This window comes from Anolis sagrei, chromosome 2 (assembly GCF_037176765.1).
Source record: "Anolis sagrei isolate rAnoSag1 chromosome 2, rAnoSag1.mat, whole genome shotgun sequence".
Lineage (NCBI taxonomy): Eukaryota > Metazoa > Chordata > Lepidosauria > Squamata > Dactyloidae > Anolis > Anolis sagrei.
The window spans coordinates 210493256-210516781 of NC_090022.1; the positions used below are offsets into that span (position 1 = coordinate 210493256).

The 23526-nt window shown below is 39.0% G+C and overlaps 1 protein-coding gene across 1 annotated transcript in view; it reads right to left on the reverse strand.

The window, feature by feature from the left end:
* Window positions 1–4274: 4274 nt before the first annotated feature.
* MTAP (methylthioadenosine phosphorylase) overlaps window positions 4275–23526 on the reverse strand; it is a 34444-nt gene continuing 15192 nt past the window's right edge. Inside the window, exons 2-8 of the mRNA XM_060762449.2 lie at window positions 23018–23104; window positions 21707–21765; window positions 19048–19215; window positions 15789–15891; window positions 13981–14220; window positions 6353–6475; window positions 4275–4889 (exon numbers count right to left, since the gene is read on the reverse strand). Of these exons, the coding sequence (XP_060618432.1) occupies window positions 4851–4889; window positions 6353–6475; window positions 13981–14220; window positions 15789–15891; window positions 19048–19215; window positions 21707–21765; window positions 23018–23104 (819 nt within the window). The 3' untranslated portion in view covers window positions 4275–4850. The remainder of the gene's footprint in view (window positions 4890–6352; window positions 6476–13980; window positions 14221–15788; window positions 15892–19047; window positions 19216–21706; window positions 21766–23017; window positions 23105–23526) is intronic.

A 23526-nucleotide genomic window follows, 5' to 3' on the forward strand; every position in this document is an offset into this window, starting at 1 on the left:
GGAATTTCACAAACTATTATTTATTATTTATTTATTAGATGCACTTATTGACCGCCATTCTCAGCCCTTACGGGCGACTCATGGCGGTGTACAGTACACATAAAAAGACAGTTACAGAGGCCAGTATCAACAACATATGACTATACAACAAATACAAACTACATAAAAATCCGCTTCGTCTCTTAGTAGAATCATAGCCAGTCTCATTTTCCTTATACCATTCCAGTTCTCATTACCGTAATGTTGTTGCTTAGCACTTAATTAAATGTCCTCTCGAACAGCCAGGTCTTAAGGCTTTTTCGAAAGGACATGAGGGAGGGCGCCTGTCTGATGTGTGCCGGGAGAGTGTTCCACAGCCGGGGGGCCACCACCGAGAAGGCCCTCTCCCTCGTCCCCGCCAGCCGTGCCTGTGATGCAGGCGGGATCGAGAGAAGGGCCTCCCCAGACGATCTCAAGGTCCTCGTGGGCTCGTAGGCCAAGATGCGGTCAGAAAGGTATTTTGGGCCGGAACCGTTTAGGGCTTTGTAGGCCAAGACCAGCACCTTGAATTGGGTCCGGTAGCAAATCGGCAGCCAGTGAAGCTGGGACAACAAGGGCGTTGTGTGCTCCCTGCTACCCGCTCCAGTTAGTAACATGGCTGCCGCACGCTGGACCAGCTGAAGCTTCCGGGCCGTCTTCAAGGGCAGCCCCACGTAGAGAGCGTTGCAGTAATCCAGGCGGGATGTGACAAGAGCGTGTACCACCGTGGCCAAGTCAGACTTCCCGAGATACGGGCGCAGCTGGCGCACGAGCCTAAGCTGTGCAAATGCTCCCCTGGTCACCGCTGAAACCTGGGGATCCAGGCTCAACGATGAGTCCAGGGTCACACCCAAGCTGCGAACCTGCGCCTTCAAGGGGAGTGCGACCCCGTCCAGCACAGGCTGTAACCCTATATCCCGTTCGGCCTTGCGACTGACCAGGAGTACCTCTGTCTTGTCTGGATTTAGTTTCAGTTTGTTCGCCCTCATCCAGACCGTTACAGCGGCCAGGCACCGGTTCAGGACCTCGACAGCCTCCTTAGTAGCAAGTGGGAAGGAGTGACAGAGTTGGACATCATCTGCGTACAGATGACACCGCACCCCGAAACTCCAGATGATCTCACCCAGCGGCTTCATGTAGATGTTAAACAGCATGGGGGACAGTATGGAACCCTGTGGCACCCCACAAGTCAAAGGTTGTGGTGCGGAACAGGAGTCCCCCAATAACACCTTCTGGGTGCGACCCTCCAGAAATGACCGGAGCCACCGCAAAGCAATGCCTCCAAGACCCATTTCCGCAAGGCGCCCCAGAAGGATACCGTGGTCGACGGTATCGAAGGCCGCTGAGAGGTCCAGGAGCACCAACAGGGACACACTCCCCCTGTCTAGCTCCCGGCGCAGATCATCCACTAAGGCGACCAAGACCGTCTCGGTACCATGCCCCGGTCTGAAACCAGACTGTGCCGGATCCAGATAATCCGTGTCTCTCAAGAATACCTGGAGTTGTGAGGCCACCACGCTTTCCATGACTTTGCCCAAAAAGGGGAGATTGGAAACAGGCCGAAAGTTGTCCAATTTAGTGGGGTCCAGTGATGGCTTCTTCAACAGCGGCTTTATAATAGCCTGTTTTAGGCTCGCTGGAATCTTGCCTTCCCGAAGGGAGGCATTCACCACCACTGTTACCCACTCGGCCAATCCCCCTCTGGCCTCTCTCAGAAGCCAGGATGGGCAGGGGTCTAGGATGGACGTGGTGGCCCTCATTCCTCCAAGTATCTTGTCCACATCCTCGGGTTTCACAAACTGAAAAGAATCCAACAAAATAGGACAAGCAGGTGCTCTCGTTACATCCACAGAGTCTGCATCTAACGCGGCGTCCAGCCCAGAACGGATCAAGGCGACTTTGTCTGCGAAGAACCGAGCAAATGCTTCACAGCGCGCGACCGAAACTAATTCCTCATCACAGGGCACATTTGTTCAGGTATGAGTGTTACTTTCATTGAGGCCACATCAGCCTTATGGTTGGATGGAGAATCTGTGGATACAGAGCGCCAGCTAAAATTTTTTACATAGTGGTCAGTACTCTAGTTTTTATCCAAATTGGGTCTCCAGATGTCATTGAACACCAACTCACATCACATCTGATTATCTGCCATGCTTACTGGGGATAATGGGAATTGCAACCCAACAGCACTTGTGTCTTTGTGGTTAGGGAAATAAAAAGGACATTTTATAGCCAGTCATTATATCCACAAGCTTTGTATCTAAATCCAAATCCCAATGTCCTGAATAAATTGAATGAACCACAGCTTCTAAATGTTGCAGTATCACAATTTCCATCAGCTCTTCTCATGATGTCTAATGATGAGGGAAAAAGAAGTTGTAGTCCAGCATCTGGAGGACCACAAAATGACAGGGCAGGCTGGATTTGGCTTGCAGGTCTTGAGTTTGACATGTGTGTATTAAGGTGTAGCTTGCAATTTCCATGGTATTGTGGAACTTGAACAGATACAAGACCTTAACTCAAATAACTTTGTTTTGAAAACTGTGTATAAATATAATTGAGAAAGAATGAAGTCAGCTAAAAATAGAATCCTTTCTACTTATACAAGGGTGTTGCCAGATTTTTTAGGGGGATTTTGGACACTGTAGGACTTCAAAGCCTCTGGGAGATTTCATTTTGATGTTAACTGATTTTTTCCTCCGGTCACGTGAAATTGTTGGAATTATTACAGGAATGATGTCAAAAGGGGATTCACAAGCAATAAGAAGAAGTATTTCCTGATCAAGCATGCAATATTACAAGCGACATTCCTTCCATCAAAGAGCAACAATAACCACTGGTTAGGATAATCCAAAGCTACTAGCATTAAGTTGTAGACCATTGAGCTTCTGCAGACTACAAAAAGATTGTATTCAATTAGAAAAGGAAACAATATGGCATTTGCTTATAGGTAAAGTCATTTTATGAGGCATTTTATTAATATACTGGGCATGGATTTTGTCCATTTAGCAAATCAAGCATAAATACCTAAGCAGTGGTTCTCAACATGAGGTCCCCAGATGTTTTTGGCCTACAACTCCCAGAAATCCCAGCCAGTTTACCAGCTGTTAGGATTTCTGGGAGTTGAAGGCCAAAAACATCTGGGGACCCCAGGTTGAGAACCACTGACCTAAAGGTACTGGATTTCATATTGGAAGCTAAGCAGGATTAGTCCTCATTAATACTTGCATGGAAAACCACCAACAAATACCAGATGCTGTAGGTGATATTTCAGAGGAAGGAGCTGGCAAAACCACCTCTGAGGATTCCTATGAAATTCATGGGGTTGGCTAAGTTGACAGGCAATGTGAAGGTGCATACATACCCTTATGAATGTACAACAATAAAACAATCCCAGGAGAAAGATAGTATCTAAATGCTATAAATACATAAATAATTAAATACCATCACCACCATGTTTTTAAAGATGTCATTGAAACAATAGGTCTGACCTCAAGCGATGATGGAAATACCGTATATACGGTACTCAAATATAAACTGAGTTTTTCAGCCCTTTTTTAGGCTGAAAAGGCCCCCCACAGCTTATACTCGAGTCAAAGCTATTTATTATTTTACTTTGTTATTATTTTTAATTACATTGATTATTTTATTATATTTTTATTATTATTACATTTACATTTTACTTTATTATTATGACATTTATTATTTTACTCTATTACTACATGTATTATTATTACAGATATTATTTTACTCTATTACTTTTATTATTACATTTCCATTATTTTACTCTATTATTCTTTTTATTACATTTATTCTTTTTATTTTTATTCTTATTATTATTGGAAGGTCACATAGCACATTTACATTGAAGGTAAGAATGGTTTAATCAGAGTTGTACAGTCTTATCTTAAATTACAGTTTTATGTAAATATTCAAAAACATTTGACCTACTTATGCCTCAATTAATGTAATTTTATTGGTATCTATTTTTATTTTTATTTTGAAATTTACCAGTAGCTGCTGCATTTCCCACCCTTGGCTTATACTTGAGTCAATACGCTTTTCCATTTTTTTGTGGTGAAATTAGGTACCTCGTCTTATATTTGGATCAGCTTATACTTATCTGACTTTTGAACTGGCCAATATTTTAAGAATTTGGATTTAATTTCACTGGCATTTTGCACAGTTGCTTTGTTCATTCAAAGGATCAAAATAATGAAACCCAGTCAATGTTTCATGCAAGACAGACACCGGCAGGAGGTTACATTTGGTTTTATTTGTTCAAAGCAGCGGAATGTTCATTTCTGAAAGGCAAATGTCAGCATCAAATGTATGCAACCAATTCAAATATAAAAAAGAGTTTCTTCTTATTAAAAAATGCCACTGAAAGAAGACTTAGCAATTCAACTGATCTACAAATACTGTGTTCAGACTTATCTAGGGCTCTTTCCATTTGTAGAGGTGCACCTTCAATAGTCTTACCACAATAGTCTTAAATCTTAAGGATAAACAGTGACTTCCTCTAACATGATCCCAAACAACAGCCCTTGATATCTTGATATTCTCTCCTCGTATCAATAAAGCATGATGATGACATATTTGCGATTAAAACTCATACCCTGTGGGATGTCACTTCCTCTAACTAATTCAGGCCCAGCTTGGCAAGAATTGTCCTTTCCTGAACCTCTGTAAGATTTTAATGCCAAAACAAGAGTTATAGCAACAGGCAAGAATGAACAACATTGCATGTTTTAACCATCTTCTTCCTGGATGTTCTCATGTTCTCGATATATGCAGCTTCTTGCTGGGATTGAGGGTTCTTCCCTTGGTTTTCAATGTTTTGGAAGTATAACAGACAACTGCACCATGCTCTGAAACACAAAAGTTGGTACAAAGAAGACAAGCTGAATTGATAAGCAAAATCTTCAAGACTTTAAACAGTAACTCCCAGGGAGGAGACGGAAAGAAAGAAAGAAAGAAAGAAAGAAAGAAAGAAAGAAAGAAAGAGGAGAAATGTAAACGTGCTACTAATAGAAAATGTTTTGAATGTTTGTATTATTTTGTGTAGCACTATTCACAATAATTTTGAAACTAAAAAAGGCAAAAAAGTATATTGAAACTACAAAAAGGAGACCTTAAACAGTTACAAGAGAGAACTTGCTCTGCAAACTGTAAACAATATCCAGCTAATTTCCCTCTAATTTTTAACATCTCCCCCAAGATCAAGTAGATGAGTACAATAAATACTTTACATACTTATGTACAAAGTCTAGAAATTTCAGTCAAAAAATCAATCCCCAACGCCTGGATTGACTGATCCATGGGACGACTGTGAGCATTGTACCATAACTGTGTACCTAAATCCAATTAGGGCCAATCTCAGAAATTTTATGAATTTCCATTAGTTGAGACTAAGGGCCCTTCCAGACATGCCCTATATCCTGTTGGAAATAGCAACCCTCCAAGCCTCCACAAACTCTTGGTAAATATGTGTAATTGTTAATCTATATTGTATGTACACTTTGGTTTGCCAGCTTGACTGTACCTCTTTGGTGTGGGAGGGGCTTCATACACAGGACTCCAATTTGTATTTAGTTTGCTTTTAGACCTCAATGGAGGTGGATGAAGTTTGTCTCTTTTCAGACTTCAGTGAGTACAGTTATACAGTTTGGACTATATCTATATGCTTAAAGACATTGGACTATGGACTGATATGCTGAATATATACAAGAAGTTTGTTAGTAAACAAGATATGTTATTTTTCAAAGAAGACTTTGTTTTTATCTCTGAGTGCATATTTTAACTAAGAGATTTCAAGGGAGTGTATATCTTTTGGTCAATTACAACTGCAAATTCTACTTCAAAGAAACAACCATCCTCTGCTAACCAAATATATTTTTGTAGTGGCATGTCTTTATCCTTGGGTATTTAAAGACATGGTTCTTCAGTTTAACAGCTGACTTACCTGTGTGCCATTACATGAATGATTATCAATGCCAATTGTTCAAAGAGTTGACTTCTAACAAAGTCATGCTTTTCTTGACTAGTGTTTTTCAAAAGGTCTCTATGTTCATGGAGATTAACTTTTGTCTAATGGAAGTGACATCCTTTTTTCCCCCCGATAAGGTTATGGTGCACTGAGGACTCATATAATCCTGTTTAACGCAGAAAACCTGGGATCAGATCCTGAGATATAGGGCCTGTCTGGAAGGGCCCTAAGCAACTGGTATAAGCCTTTATCTGATTTACATACAGACATACATTGTAATCTACATCCGTCTTGAAAAAGAGCCTCGACACAACTATAACAAATACAATAAAATAATAGTATTACTTTCAAGTTCTGCAGGGTTTCTCCCCATTCCATGGATCCAATCTGAGGTATAGAAGTCAGGAGTAAACTGGTTGCTTTATTTGCATTTTCTTTCAACGTCTTTAGCACTTTATCCACTGAAACCTGCAAGTACAATGACAGATTCCTATAGTAACTACATGAAGATAGTTCAGACCTTATATTTTCTTGAAAAGGTAGTCATAAAATACATTATACACATTGACCTTGGACTAAATTCCACTGAACTCGGGCAACTTGCTTCCAAGTAAACACACATACAATAGTGCTGTCTTTAATATCTTAAGCCAATATTTAACATAACAAATCAGGCAGAAGTTCTTTGGATAGATACTAATTTGCATTCATCTATAAAACTCATACTTTTGGCCTCATGGGAAAACAACCACCTCTGAATGCTAAGAGAACTCTGCGATAGGCCTGACTTAGGGTCACCATAAATCGGAAATGACTTAAAGATGCAAAACACCATAAAGAAAGAAAATATTAAGAGAGTAAACCTTGAGAGATCAATACATACAGCAGTAGAAAAATAATAATTGTTTCCAATCTGTCTATATACATAATAAAAGTGAAAATATGTATGTGTGTTATGTGGTTGGGTGTCCACTTTCACAGACAGGCTCCTGCCTCCACAAATAGCTATGATTCCCGCCTATGAGGAGCCACCAAAGGCCCTCCCTCCAATGACATTGTAGGTTATAGTGAGCACTATCAACATGTACAACCCCTGCCAGCGTCCTCCACCAACATCACACTACCCACTACCCAAGTGAAGGCTTTTATATGGTGACAATTTCATCCTAGATTTTCTGTTTTCCCTCCACCAGAGACATCTCAGTGTTTCTTCCTCATTAATGTGGAATTTGCATGACGCCACTCAATGCCTCTCCCATAACCCTTTCCTATTCTTTTCTATGGCACACAGCAAACAGAGGAATTGATTAGCAACTGAACATACTAGAGAGGTTTGGGGAGAATTCACCATGATTTATAGGAGTTGTAGGTCCTAAGATATACAGTTCACTTGCATTCTAAGAGCACTCTGAACTCCACCAATGATGGACCTGGAACTAACTAGGCACACAGAACCCCCATGACCAACCAAACATACTGGAGGTCTTTATAGATGTTCTAGTTCACCTACATCCAGGGCACACTATGGACATGAACAACGCTGGATCTGGACCAAACTCAGCATGCATACCTGATATGCCCAAATTTGAATACTGGCAGGTTTTGAGGGGAATTGGCCTGGACATTTTGGAGTTGTACGTACTGGGATTTATAATTCACCTGCAATCAAAGAGAACTCTGAACTCCACCAAAGATGGAATTGGGCCAAACTTGGCACACAGCCCCCATGACCAGCAAAAAAAAAAAGTAAAATAAAAAAAATACCAGAGGTCTTTGTGGGAAATTCACCTTGATTTGGGGGAGTTGTAGTTCACCTACATCCAGAGAGCACTGTGAACCCAAACACCGATGGATCTGGACAAAACTTGGCACACTTACCTGATATGCCAAAATTTGATTACAGCAAAGGTTTGGGGTGAACTGTGACCTCCACTAATGATGGACCAGGACCAAACTTGACACACAGAACCCCCCATGACTAACTCAACCTACTGGAGGGGTTTGGGGGACTCACTCACCATAGTGGGAGTTGTAGTTTACCCTACAGCTAGAGAGCACTTTGCATCTAGAGCCAACTTGCCCAACATAACCAACTTTAAGTGCTTACGGAGTTTTTCAGGGTTAACCTAGCATGATGTCTGTTGTACTTAATCCACAACTTTATATATTTTGTACAATTAAAAAATTGACTTTTTCAAATAACATGGGCAACACTGGGTCCCCAAGCTAGTATCTAAATAAACATAAACAGTAAGACATATATCTCAGGAATACAGCATTTTCTCCAGCTGCAGAAATCTGGAGGTGCCTGTCTAATACAGATTCTGTTACACCACTCTCTCACTTTCAAACTGAACATGCAGACATGTATCTTCTTCTCCAATTCTTTCAAAAGCAAACAAATTTTCATTAAAAAGGTGAACTAAATAAGTTAGGAATGTTTAACCTTGAAAAGAAAGCGTTAAGAGGTAACAAGATGGCGATGTTGAAATGTATGACTCATTTATGTTAAAGATGTAGCGAGACTGTTTTCTTCTGCTCCGGAAATTAGAACTTGAAACAATGAATGCAAACATTGTTCCCTTTTTACAAGAACTAGAAACAATGTATCCTTTTTAAAATGTTAAACCATTCAAGTAAACTTATGTGTCTGCAGATTCTGTTTCCATGGATTCAACTATCCATGTTTTTAATTGAATGTTAATAACTGTTTTAACTGTGTTAACTGTAATTACGATTTTTAATATATTGTGTTGGCATCTAATGGCTGCCTCTTGTAAGCCGTCCTGAGTCCCTCTGTGGAGGTGAGAAGGACGAGACAGAAATGCTCGAAATAAATAAATAAATATTCAGAGTTTGAAAATATTAAAAATAATTTCCCCAAAGAAAAGTTAATTTTGGCATTTTATATAAGGGGCACCATTTTACTACACCATTGTGTACAGCAGGACTGCAGCATGCACACATTTAGCCAATCCCCAGTGGATACCAAGGGCCCACTGCCACATTCCCGTAGTGGGACACTCCCATCCACCAAGTTTGCACGACAGGTACCCCTCAAAAACAGGTTCCTCTCATCCCACTCTTATTTATCTTCAAGATACTCATGTTACCCAAAACATTCACACAGTGACTTTGTCCATCTGGTTCCCATTATCTCAAAATTTCCACTGCTACTCCAAGGATCTGTGGCGAATAAGCTGAGTTGCAAAACTGGACATGCATATGGCAACTCTTAGATTTATTGCCTACAAAAATATCTTACATCTATTGCCTGAAAAAAGAGGAATGTGAACACCCACTTTGGACTCAGCTGCTGACTCATTTCAAACGACTTTTACATGATGAAATAGATGATCAGGACAAAATCATCACTTGCTTACTCTACAATCACCAATTAATGAAACCAAGAATCCAACCACTGTGAATGCTGCCTAATTTTTTCACCAGTTCAAACTCTAGAACATTAGGAAAATGGGCTCCGAAATTAAAAATTGGAGGCATGGCTTAAAATAAAGTTTAACAATGAACTTTATTGATAATGTATACATTTGCAGTAGGCCCTCCATTTGCATAGGGGTTAGGCATTCAGGAGCCCCATAAAAGTGGGAAAACCATGAATAATAATAATAAAAAAATTTAATCTCAGCAAACACCTCTCTAGGAATCTCCAGATCCTTTGGCATGGCTATATGGTCAACTTTCAAATGATAAATACACCTGCAATAATATAACCTAAAAAGGTTAAATGTGGTTGTTGGTATACCTGACTATATTTGTCTGTAAAAACATGGATATTTACAAGATTGTGTGCATGTCTTCATGTTCTTTATGCTATTTCACAAGAGGTATTACATATAGCTACAGATTCTTTCTTTGGATTGGTCATAACAATGGAATCAATAACTTATACCTAGTTTTAGTCCTTATATACTTGAGTATAAGCCCCTTTTTAAGGCTGAAAAAGCCCCCCTTGGCTTATACTCGAGTCAACATTATTTATTATTTTACTATATTATTATTATTACATATACATTATTTTACTCTAGTATTATTTTTATTACAATTATTTTTTTACTCTATTATTATTGTTATTACATTTATTATTTTACTCTCTATTATTATTGGAAGGATAATGATTTAATCAGAGTTGGACAGTCTTATCTTAAATTACAGTTTTATGTAAACATTCAAACACATTTAACCTGCTGATTTCTCAATTAATGTAATTTAATTGGTTTTTATTTTTATTTTGAAACTGACCAGTAGCTGTTGCATTTCCCACCCTCAGCTTATACTCGAATCAATTTTCCCAGTTTTTTGTGGTAAAATCAAGTGCCTCAGCTTATATTCGGGTTGGCTTATACTAGAGTATATAAGGTACCTTTAAAACTTCTTTTCTGCATATTATATCTGTTTTGCTTTAGCTTATATTGTAAGCTATTTTGAATCCCACTTGGAATAGAAGTCAACTGTGATCCCTTCCACACAGCTGTATAAAATCCACATTGAATTGGATTATATGGCAGTGTGGACTCAGAAAACCCATTTCAAAGCAGATACAGTGGATTATCAGCCTTGATATACTGGGTTACATGGTTGTGTGGAAGGGTCCTACAGCAATCAAATAAGAGAAATAAATCTACTGAGGATATGGCAACAAAGGATTCCTCCAGGCAGGAAGCAGCCATTCAGTGCTAATCAAGGTGGCTAAATGCACCATTCACACTTGCCTCAAGCAGACAAGAGTTCTTTCTCCTATTCTGGAAATTTCAGAGATATAAACCCCCCTTACCTAGTTTCCAACAGACCCCTCAACCTCTGAGGATGACTGCCATAGATGTGGGTGAAATGTCAGGAGAAAATGCTTCTGGAACATGGCCATACAGCACAGAAAACTCACAGCAACCCACTTCTAGATTATTCAAAGATATTGAAAGAGTCTAGTGATGTTAGATTTAAATACTTCTCCCCCCTCCCCCTTACATATTTATTACTAACCTGCCTCTGCTGTCCAGAGGTTGGGAAATTATGATTTGGACTATAGTTCCCAAGATCATCTATCAAGCATGGTTGCCTATCTGGGAGGTTCTGAAAGAGCTGTGGTCCAAGAAAGGAGCTTTTCTACACCCTGGCATACGGTACATAAAGGCTAAATTTTATTGCTGGACCTGACTAGAGTAGAGCCATTAAATCAATTGAGTTTACCTATGTTTTGATTTACCAATCAACCATGTGTTCAGTGAGTCTACTTTATAGGGCAGAGCTTTCCAAACTGTCTGTCGTGGCACATTAGTGTGTCAGCTGTAGTGTGTAGGTGTCTTGTGTAAACCTAACGGGAATCCTTTGAGTCTGTGTAAACTAAGCAGTAAATAATATATTTTTAAATACACAAATGAAATGTTTTTATGAGATATGTTGTGTCCCCACACATTTCATTATGAGAATTTATGTGTGGCCATATTCCTTATAAGGGATTGGTTTAACCTCTGTTTTGCTAGTAAAACTTAATTACTGTGTCACAAAATGATGCATAAAAGAAGTAGTAAAAGAAGCAGCAGCAGCTTTATTTATGCCCCTCCGCCTCTCCCTGGAGGGACTCGGGGCAGCTTACAACAAAACAAACAAATACAATAAATAATATAACACAGAAATATATTTAATATAAAGTTTATTGTTTAGGAGGGTACATTATTTTTTCACTCTCCCTCCCATGCCTGAGCTAGAGCAAATGAAACTTGAAGAGTGATTTTCCCTATTAAACAGCTCGGAATATATTGAAGAATGTATGTGAGTGATCATGAGCTATATTTATTTTTAAACTTCCAGGAACTTTTGCAAACCATCTGCACAAACTACACTCATCAACTGATGCTATATTTGGACTCAGGGTTTTCACATCTGTTTGGTGCAGGTCAGCAGTGACTTAATTGTGAAATGTACATTACCTTTTTAAATCTAAATTTCACAAGTGAGTCATGGTAGAAGGGTGACCATATTGACTGGGATGGGAAAGCTGCAGGCTGTAGTTCACTAGCTTCAGGGGCCTCCACGCCCCTGAATCCCTTTAAAAACCCATGGAGGGGTGAACATTGTCCAAATGACCAAAAGCTGCTGTCTGAGTGGCATAATGCAAATACTCCAAAAATACACAGTGCATGACCCATAATGGAAGTCTCAAATTTTGGCCATATTACGGACTACTCCACCTAAACATTAGGAAGAATGTCCTGACAGTAGGTGCTACATTGCAGCTATGCCTTGGAGTGTGGAAGTTTTTAAACAGAGGTTGGATGGTGAGTGCTTTGTTTGTCCCTGCATAGCAGAATGGGATTGGACCAGATGGTCCTTGTGATCTTTTCTAACTATGATTCTATGTGTAAGGTGGGATAGGGAATGGCCCTCGTATTTCTCACCCCAACTTTTATAGCTGTCTACATTCTTCTTCATTCCTTCTAATAACCCTGCAAAGGCTGACTGGAATTATCCCTATTTTGACAATGTGATACAGAATTTCTCTCACAGTGAGGATAAGATTTAGACTGGAGATTTGTTAGCAAGGGCCATGTTCTCATACAAGGGTAACCTTTGAAAAAGTATTTCCAAAGCAGTATAATCTGTTGTAGAGAAGAACAAAAAGATGATGATATCATAAAGACTAACATTTGTTGTTAACAATTATTAAGTCAACTTAGATTTATGGCAACTCTATGAATAAGAGATCTCTAGTGACATCATCACATGTGGAAACGTCAGCATTTTGCCCCAGTTGAGCTACGGAGCCCCACACCACCCATCACATAATGTAGCCTCACTTCCAGCAGGGCTCTGGAGCTCAACTTGGGCAGAAGTGTCCTAGGGAACCTCCCCACGTACCACTTGGAACAATGGGGCTACTGCGGGGGGGGGGGGGGGCAGCATGGCAACGCCTCCCCATGTGTGATGGGGAAGCATCAGCTGCTGGCGAGGCATGGTATCTGGATTGTCCTGCTGCCCTCCGATTGGCCATTGAGGCTGGCAAATCGATCTGGAGGCCCTGAGTCTCTACTTCTTGTCTAAAATAGACTGACTGAATCCATCAGATTTATCTATGTGTTGACTTCTCTATTCAACAATTGACTGAATGGCCTACTCTAGTTAAGATTAAACAACAGAATGCCAGATTTATCATGGCATTAAATTCTTGGATTAGTACCAGTTTCACCAGGAAGTAAACTTTGGGGGGCGGGGGAGTAAACAATGAGAGAAACTTACTGTCGAAAACACAGGCAGTGACAACAATGGCTAGCCCCAACTAGAGTAGGTCCACTGAATGACAACAATTGCATTGCTTTACCAAATTTCCATTGATTCAATGGAAATATGTTATAGACAAAAATCATGACAGTTGACCCCTGTATCCACAGGGGGAAATATTTCCAGACTTTACATGGATATGTGAAACCATGGATAATAGAGAATCATATCGGAATGAAGGAATTTTGGCCCAAGAATATAACACTCATACTGGAGGGCCTAGAAAATTCCTAAAGAGGACATATTTTGTTGGATGTGGATAAATGAAACTATGGATATGGGAAAAATGAAACCATGGATACTGCATAATATAATCATCAAGTGGGGAAAGAGCTACACCATTATTTCATTTCAAGCTGTAGAAAATACAGCGTACCAAGGTGTAAAGTTCTAATTCAAAGGGTTAAGTTTTAATAATCCTAGTGACGAATCCCAAAATATGTGGAATGTAAAATGTGAATGCGATAAAATCTACATACTAGGATAAACAGACGCCTTTCATTGCTTGTAGGAATACCTCTAAATACATGCCAGCTATATGGTCCAAATTAACCATTAAATATGGCTATTCAGTTTGGAAGAGTCAATTGCTTTAAAAAGAAACACAGAGTTGATATACAATGTAAAATATGATTCAAACACAGATAATCCAGAAGTTAACCAAGCAGTTGACTCACACTTTCTTCGTGTTCCTTCCAGCAATCGTAATCTGTTGCCATAGCAATACTTGCATAGCAGATGCCAGCTTCCTTGGCCAGAGTCACCTCAGGAACTGTAGTCATATTGATGACGTCTCCTCCCCAGCTGCGAAACATCAGGCTCTCTGCCCGAGAGCTAAAACGTGGCCCCTCAATGGTGATTACTGTCCCCTTGGAGTGGCACTTGATCCCAAGCTTCTTTGCAACATCCATAAGGACCTGGAAATACACCAACAGCAGAAATGGTGTGGAAACTCAGGCTGGAGTGAGATAACCATCCCAGAACGTATGGCAGGCTGCACCAACTCCCAAAAAATTAAACTGCAAACCTGATTTCTTTCTTTATATAAAATCTGGAGAGATGTTGGGTATAAGAATGGGAATATACTAAATTTTGATTAAAGAATTTCACCTCCTTGAAGATTACAGGTACGGCATTTCTTTTCCAGCTGAAATTATATTCACGGAAGGGCTACAGGACCCACATGAGGATTATGGGCCTAGGAGTCCCATCCATATATATATCTAGCGTTCCCATGCCACGCGTTGCTGTGGCCCAGTCTGTGTATATGTGTTTTGTGTGTGTATATATTCGTGTATGTGTATATATGCAGTTTTGCGCATGTGAGAGTGGGCTTTCTCTGTGATTGCTCCCCATCTCTGGAACTCCCTCCCTAAAGAAATAAAATAGTTCTCACCCTCTTCCCCTTTAAGAAATTTCTAAAAACATACTTCTGCACTTTAGTGTATGGAGAGGAGGAGGATTAGGACTGCTGGCTAATGTATGTGTATTAGACGGTTGTCCTTGTTTTTATTTTATTTTGATACTTAATTCCTTTGTTGTTTAGTTTTCTGTTGTTAATTTTCATTATTTTATATTATTTTGATGTGTCCGTACTTATTTTGTGGCATTGAATGTTTGCCTTTTTATGTGTAAACCACCCTGAGTCCTCCTGGGGAGAGAGGGCGGTCTAGAAATAAAGATTATTATTATTATTATTATTATTATTATTATTATTATTATTTTACTGACACAAAAACACATTATGTCACAGCAAACAAGATCTATCTACTGGATTTTGTATCAAAAAATCACAAGTCGAACACTTCTCAAGCGTCTTGGACTGTATGATGTATTTTTGAATGATGCACACAGATCCAAGTAAGGTGGCCTTTTGCAGTTGACAGATCGTGATTTTGTCAATGTTTATTATTTCCAAATAATGGCTGAGGTATTTTGGCATGGAACTCAGTGTGCCGATTACCACCAGTACTGGGACCACCTGAGGTGGTTTATGCAGGAGCCTTACAGAGTCTGTATCTATTTTGTGGCACTGAATATTTGCCTTTTTATGTGTAAACCACCCTGAGTCCTCCTGGGGAGAGAGGATGGTCTAGAAATAATAATAATAATAATAATAATAATAATAATAATAATAATAATAATTACTACTACTACTAATGAATGAAGGCAGTCACTGTACAGTTGATAATTCCTATGGAAAAACCCTCACTGATACAGTATGGATAGGTGCCCTGGTGGTGCATTTGGTAGAAAATCTGCTGTAATAAATACTTTGCCAAAAGCCAACTTGGAAAAACTGTTATTTCCTCTGGAGTACCATTTAGGATACTTCAGCTGTTGCAAAGAAGAAAAACAGGGGACACTGTAACATACTACTTTCCCCACAACTGTACATGTGCATGTGAAGTTATTTTCAGCTCATGCAAAAGCTACTCTGATCCTAAACACAGGCACAATTTTCAGTAAGGTAAAGGCCACTAACTTCTCTTGTTTTGGCACAGAAGGGTTCAGCCATTGACACATGGCATACGCCTGGAAGGCAGGAATGGTTCCCATCATAAAAAGTGAGGCGTCTCTGCGTGGTTCTGAAAAGGAAAACGTTTTAAAGAAAAGGAGAAGGATGCTGGCGGAAGAGGGATAATTTACAACAGTCGAAATATAATGGCTAGCTCAGGCATCCTCAAACTGTGGCCCTCTAGCTGTTTTGGCCTCCAACTCCCAGAATTCCAGAGCATTGAACAAGCTGGCTTGGGCTTCTGGGAGTTGGAGGCCCAAACAGTTGGAGGGCTGCAGTTTGAGGATGCCTGGGCTAGATCAATCTCAAGGAAACCCATTGGTTCATTTGCTGAATGCTGAAAGTCAACCTTTATGTATATCCTCCTACTTCAATATCATTAGGTCTACTACAGTTGGGATTAACAATCAGGCTGAGGTATCCTTCAGGTGTTTTGATCTACAAATCTCTTCATAATCTATCAATGTCTAAGGCAGCTGACCTTGATGTAAAAGGTACTTCAAACCTTATGAATATATGTATTTACAGTACCAATATCATGCCTGTACCTTGATTACTTTAAAGTTGGCATGTTCCATGTGTGATCTTGGAAGCTAAGCAAGGTCAATCCCAGTAAACAGTTAGATAGGAGGTTATATTTTAGAGGAAAGAGCTGACAAAACCAAACTATTCCTTGCCTAAGAAAACCCTATGAAATGTATGGGGTCATCTTAAGTAGACAGGCAATTCATATACTGATTAATCTCTGATTCAAGCTACATACTTCAGGAGACTCAAAACTGTTGGTTCCCTGCAAACTAGGTTCACCATTGGAAGGGATTATTGCCCTCATCTGATGGGTTTCCAAAGTGCATCTGCTGAATCAGGTGGCTTTTTGAACTGCTCCAGGATTACTCTTATGTAAAATTGATGGAGGGGAGAGAAATGTATGACATCAAATGTGAGACTTGCAATGTCTCATTACAGATAACATATGATCAATACAATCTGATAAACCATGGCATAGGGTGTCAACCTGCATTTATTCTACAGTGTAGATGCAGCCATTGTTCATCACAGGAAGGTCACTTTTGTTAGCATTCATTAACATCAACCATTTTGCTTTCAAAGTGTGAAGGAGCATCAAGAGGTTTTTTGAAAGGTCTCTTTCTGACCTGATTTCAGTATGATATTAGTTATGTAAGAGAAATTTGTATATGTCATACTTCAGGTGCATGTTCACGGTTAGCAAATGAGGAAGTCTTAGGCCAGGTTTTAGCTTCTATCAAAACCCTAGCTTCTGCGGGAAAATATAAGTCACAACAAAAATTATTCTCTACAGAATTATTCATGAATTTGGAGAGCTGGACCTCAATAACTTTCGTTCCTCTTATGACTGCTCTATCTTAGCTAGAAACCAACCGTCTATCTCTTTTATTTAGTCTAGATGCCACCTTTCTCCTAGCACAGAACCCACATGCCTTAAAACTCAGATTAAAACAATATACAATGCAACTTCCATATTCATGAGGATACATCCCAAGATGTTTAATAGATACTGAAATAATTGATAATAGGGAACCCTTTTTACTGTATTTCAGCTAGAAGCATACTATAGAATTGCACGAAAGAACCTTGAGAATCCCACAAACATTTCCAAAGAGGGGATATTTTTGGAGTGTGGATAAATAAAACTGCGGACATTGAATCAGTGGATAAAGGGGTCACACTTTACAGCTAAAATCCTGATGATTAAAAAAAAATAAAAGGTTATCCTATTAAAATACATAAGCAATTAAAATATAGTAACAATTAAAGTAGAGTACTCTTCCATCCTACATTGTGACTGGGAGAAACTATTGTGACAATGGGTTGCTGTGAGTTTTCCGGGCTGTATGGCCATATTCCAGAAGCATTCTCTCCTGACATTTTGCCCACATCTATGACAGGCACCCTCAAAGGTTGAGGGGTGTTGGTAACTAGGCAAGTGAGGTTTATATATCTGTGGAATAATGTTCAGGGTGCGAGAAAGAACTCTTGCCTGTTGGAGTGCTAACCTGGAGAATCCACAGATATATAAACCTCACTTGCCCAGTTTCCAACAAGCCTCACAACCTCTGAGGATGTCTGCCATAGACGTAGGCAAAACGTCAGGAGAGAATGCTTCTGGGACATAGCCATACAGCCTGGAAAACTCACAGCAACCCAGTGATTCTGGCTATGAAAGCCTTCAACAACATATTGTGACAATCTTCTCAAGTATCCTCACCAGACGTGGTTGTTAAATTGGTGGCACTGAAGGAAACCTTGCCTCTGTGAAATTTAAGATTAGGGCAGACTCATATACTGCAACACGGTTTTTCAGGGAGTTTATATTAAGCTTATATGAAACTTTATCAGTCATATCCTGAACCATGAGTTGTGTCCGGAAATAAACTGGTAGGCAGCTCAACTGTTTCAGCTAAGGAGTTATGAGCTTCCTATGGTCAGCCCCAGTCAGCACAATTTTCATGTAGAAAAGAAATGAAAAGAAAAAGACATTCCGCAGCTGATAGCAATGTAAAAGAGTCTATTAATAAGAATGTGTAACCTCCGGTGTGACTCACACGGTCTTCCACGTTCAGCTTGGGGAGTAAATCAATTGCATTTTCTGAGAAAAATATATTTCCTTCCTGGATGCTACACATCCATGGGCTTGATAAAAGAAAACAAGGGGGTGGTGATGGACTCTTACTGAAGTAGGGCTGGAGAGAAAGTTCGAATAAACATTCCCATAATAATTTCAAGTTGCACTGCTGCCTGGGGCTTCAGGGGATAAGGCCAGAATAATTTTTGTGATTCGTTTGGTCCTGTATATCTTACAAACCGAGTCTCTGAGATAGATAGCAAAGGATAGAGATAGACAGTAAAAATGAAAGAGATCACCTGACCTTTCTCTCAACTGGGAGAAGCACAGATCTTCTAGATCTTCTCTTGGCTTTGGAAAATTTTCAGAAAACCATACTGTTTTTGAGTCAGGGCTAAGAGATTCCAGCAGAAAACTAGAGAAATCTAATCAGATTTTTAAAAAAATGTCTGTCAACTGCACTTCAGTTAAAACAAATCTTAATACAACTTTATGGATGTTTAACCAGAAATGTATCCACATAAAGATATTTTGCAAAGGAACTTCTCACAATGATCCCAAGATCTAATTCAGATCTTGGGATCATTGTCTCCCCACAAAGGATCTCCTCTTCCCCTTTACCTGTCTATGAACTGGTCGATGATAACAATATCTCCAGGCTGAATTTCTTCTCTTAATGAGCCACAAGCAGTAGTCACTAGTAGGTGGGTGCAGCCCTCTTCCTTCAGAGCCCACATATTGGCACGATAATTGATATTTGTTGGTATGATTGTATGATGCCTTCCATGTCTATGAAAAGAAGGATGGAGTGAAAGTGAGGACAATGGATCTAAAATATGAACTAGAAAAGCACAACAAAAAGCTACTCAGACCTGGTGGTTTTTCAGTCAAGATCCTTCAAGTCAACCAATACAAGATGTAGTAGTAGGGTGAATTTTGTAATGCTTTTTGAGAAGTAAAGGTCAAGCTTCTGAAATGTATAAAGAAGCTTGGCCCTGTCCAAAGAATCCATATGTCATATTCCCTGTTTTTGTTGTTCTTCCAGAAGTTATCCAGTTTACTTCATTCAATGCTATGTTATTTCACAATACTCCCAGTTTCTCCCAGTAGCAGTCATGAGGTTCTGGGTTCAAATGTTGAAATGTAACGATTTTAGTGTGACGACTGACCATTGTAGTTATTGAATGAAATTGCTGTTTTAATGTGTTATTGTAATATGAATTATGATGTTTTTATTAACTGTATGTGATATTATGGTTGGAAACCAGTCTGAGTCCCTCAAGAGAGGTGAGAAGGTCGGTATATAAAACTTTTAAATAAATAATAAATAAAATAATAAACATTTTGGGATTAAGAACGTCTGTCTATCTATCCATCTATCCATCCATCCATCCATCCATCCATCCATCCATCCATCTATCTATCTATCTATCTACTTTGTTTTATAGTATCTACCCAACAAATACTCAAGGAAGGTGATATTCAGTTCTTAATTCCTTAGTTCCTTTTATGTTTATGTCTTTTAAAGCTCCTTTCAAGGTAAAATTCTGACAAGGCATTGTGTAAGATAAAAGAAATGCAATCATATTATAATATTCCAATATAGAGTCAATAAAATATTAAATATATAATGTAATCTACACATTTTATATTCACATTTAACATAAGATATATAATTTATGTAGAACTTATATACAATATGACCCCCATAGTGCCAAGAGTGGTATCCATGGTTTCATTTACCCATAAAATGTCCCCTCTAGGTATTTCCTAGGTCAGGCTTCTTAACCTTTTTCCACTTGTGAACTCTTTCCAGCCAAAAAATGACCCTGGGTATATGTATATAAAATAGTTATAAAATCAAACATTTACTGATAATAGATTTGCATTTATAAGGTTTGCTAAACAGGTTGGTTTTCTTTTCTTTTTTTAGTACAGTTGAAGCATTTTAGCAGAGTTCACAATAAACAATGCATTTTATTCATAACAGATGTGTGCAAATGTCTTAATCAGCCACTGGTGGTGCTCAGAAACTTTTTATGATTATTTCACAACCCCAATTTTCTGTTATGGGACCTCATTTGGCGCTGGGACCCATACTTTAAGAAGCAGTGTCCTAGGTGATAATATTATATACTTCCACCAAAAAATATTTCTTCAATAGGGTTCATTATTATCTGTGATTTTTACTAACTGGGCTAAGTATGGGAACATGTCTCCTGTGGACATCAGGGTGGTACTGTATTTATATCTTGTGAACACGTTTTGTAAAATATAATTTGCATTCAGTTTTAATGTAGGAATACATTTTTAATCATTCAAAAATCAATAATAAATTTGGCAAACTGCTCCTGCAAAGAAGTAAACTGACAAACTCTCAGTGGAAACTGATTCTAGGCTTGAGGTTGCTACTAAAAAGGCCTTTCCCATTATATGGATCAGCCTAACTATACTTGGAATCCAGCAAGAGAGATGGATGCTTGCCAATGGCTTTGAGTTGTGGTTAAGCTGGTGACCTCACTCAGGAGGAGGCAGGTTTTCAAAGAACTTCTGTCCAAAGCCCTGAGATGTTCCAATAGTTAAAACCAGCCGCTAAAATTGGATGAAATCATACTGGCAGCCAGTTTGGTTGATATAGTATTGGTGTTATATAAGTGGACTGTCTGGGCTTTGCATTAGCCATGTTTATATGTACATTGTCACATTATACGGTAAAAGTCAGCTGAAAAATTTACTCCTGAATACAAGTCACTGGAGTTGGAAGCTTAAAAGAAAATAATATGAGTCAGGGATTTCGAGGTGTCTCCCAGGGGATGACCATCTCCTTCTGAAGTTATCAGCAGGAAACAAACTGGGGATCAGAGATGATCAAACCAATCCAATATATGACCATATGAATTGAGAACCTTCCTGAATACTTCAACATATTTTCACTTTTAAAAGGTCTCAAGCTTTAGATTCATATGTTTATGACATACAGTGTTCCCTCGCTACTTCGTGGTTCGCTTTTAGTGGACTTGCTTTTTTGCAGGTTTTTGAAAATATTAATAAAAAAATAAAATATTTGCATCCAGTGGGGGCCAGGGTCCCCAGAAGTGCAGTAGCTTAAGGCACGGCAGGGAAGGCCTGCCTCCTTGGCCTGCTGCTGCCTGCGTGGCTCTGGAGGCTCTGCAGGGGTCTGTGGAGGCCAGGGAGGCAGGCAGGAGCTCTTGGCATGGGCCAGGAGGCAGGTAAGGAAGCGTGGGTAAGAAAATAATATATAAAATAATTTTGTACATACCTGGCTAGAAGCACACAGTCAACATTTTTTATCTTTCCCAAAATCAAAGCATCTGATGGCTGAAATTTTTAAAATGAAAAACACACATGAACACCATAAAAATTATAAGATGCAACCAAAAAAATCTAAAATCTTAAGTGCCAGTTATTTATTATGAATGTTTTGTAGAGGAGGAAAATAGAGTCATGGTGTACCACAATGCTACATATGTAGGTCTTAGAGAGTTGGGCCCAAGTAAGTGTACACAAGATTACAGCGATAATTTGATATAGCCATAATTTGATATAAGCACAAAAAATCCTTAATGTGCATTATTTCACAAAATCAAAATAAACACATTTAAAGTAGTTACAAAAAGCTTTTCTCTAAGACAAAATTACTGCATTTTACCCCAATGTTTGCTCCTTGGATTTCTTACTGGGTGATACAGGTCTCATAACAACTGCAGGGTGATTCTGAGAAAAGAGGACATGCTATAGACCAGTGGTTCCCAACCTGTGGTCTGTGGACCACCAGTGGCACACAAGAACTAAAATATGGTCAGTGGCCTCACCATTACTACACCATTGCAACGACAGCAACTGCTTCCGCGAAATCCTCTTGTAGTGCCAAGGCTTATTAAATATGGTTTTTTGTAGATGAGCAGATGGTGACTACTGGAGGGCATAGGTTCTGTATCAGAAACTAGAGTTGATGTGGTTTATCCAATGCAATTTTCTGAATCAGCACCCCAAATAACTAAACTGAATCTAAAGTTGACCAAAACTGATTCATAACCCTTTTGGTACTAATGTTGGAGAGTGGTCCCTGGTCAAAGTGGTCCCTGGTAAAAAAAACTGCTATAGACCATCAATGGGAAATACACAGTCCATATGCATTTTATAGTGCAACTCCGATATCCATGGGAGATATATTCCTGAACTTATGATGGAAACAGGAAACTGAATAATATCAAATCCTACTAAAATGAACTATTTCCATGAGAAGTTACTTTTGACTCATCCTGGTGGACCTAGAAAATTCTTAGAGATGTCTCCTCTTTAGGAATTTGCTAGGTCCTTTAATGTGACTCTATGGTAACTTCTAACAACTAACTTCTAGTAGCAATGCTGTAGCAGACCCTTCCCTTTACCCACACTACAAATATTTGAAAACTCAACCAAGTTCCCAAAGTAGCTATGAAACAGTGTTTAAGAAACAATGTGGCAAGAAAACGGATGGAAATTTCTAGGAAATGCTCCATGCTCATGGGTTTTACTACTGCAATCTGCAAGCTTAAGAATAAATAAAAAGACAAAAAAATATACACACCTTTCCATAAGGCGTATCAACATATTTTTCTGTTCGACCTTCTAATATGTCAGGATCATCCAGGCCAGTGCCTCCAATTATTCCAATCTTGCAAACAAGAGGAAGTATATATTAGATCAGATGATACATTAAAATCAATAAAACATTCCTGATATTAATGTTTTTTTGAGTGCTGAATCTGAAAAAATGCAATAAAAATGTTGTACCACACAGTTCTTTCACAAATTTCATTACTATTTTAACTTTTTATAACACAGAAATGTCAAAACAAGCCATGGAAAAATTTACATAACAGAGAAAATCAGATCACAATCATTTTTGTATTTAGAACACCAAATTCCTATAGAACCAGCACATGTTTTATTAAAAAGGTTTTTGAATGGCCTTCAATTGGCAGGCCTGTGATTTGTTGTGTCTGCTGCCTTCTTGTGGAAGGTGTAGGGAACTGCAAGAGAGATAGATAAGCTACTTCCAATATACTCCTAAAAGGAGTAAAGTAGGCTGAAGTC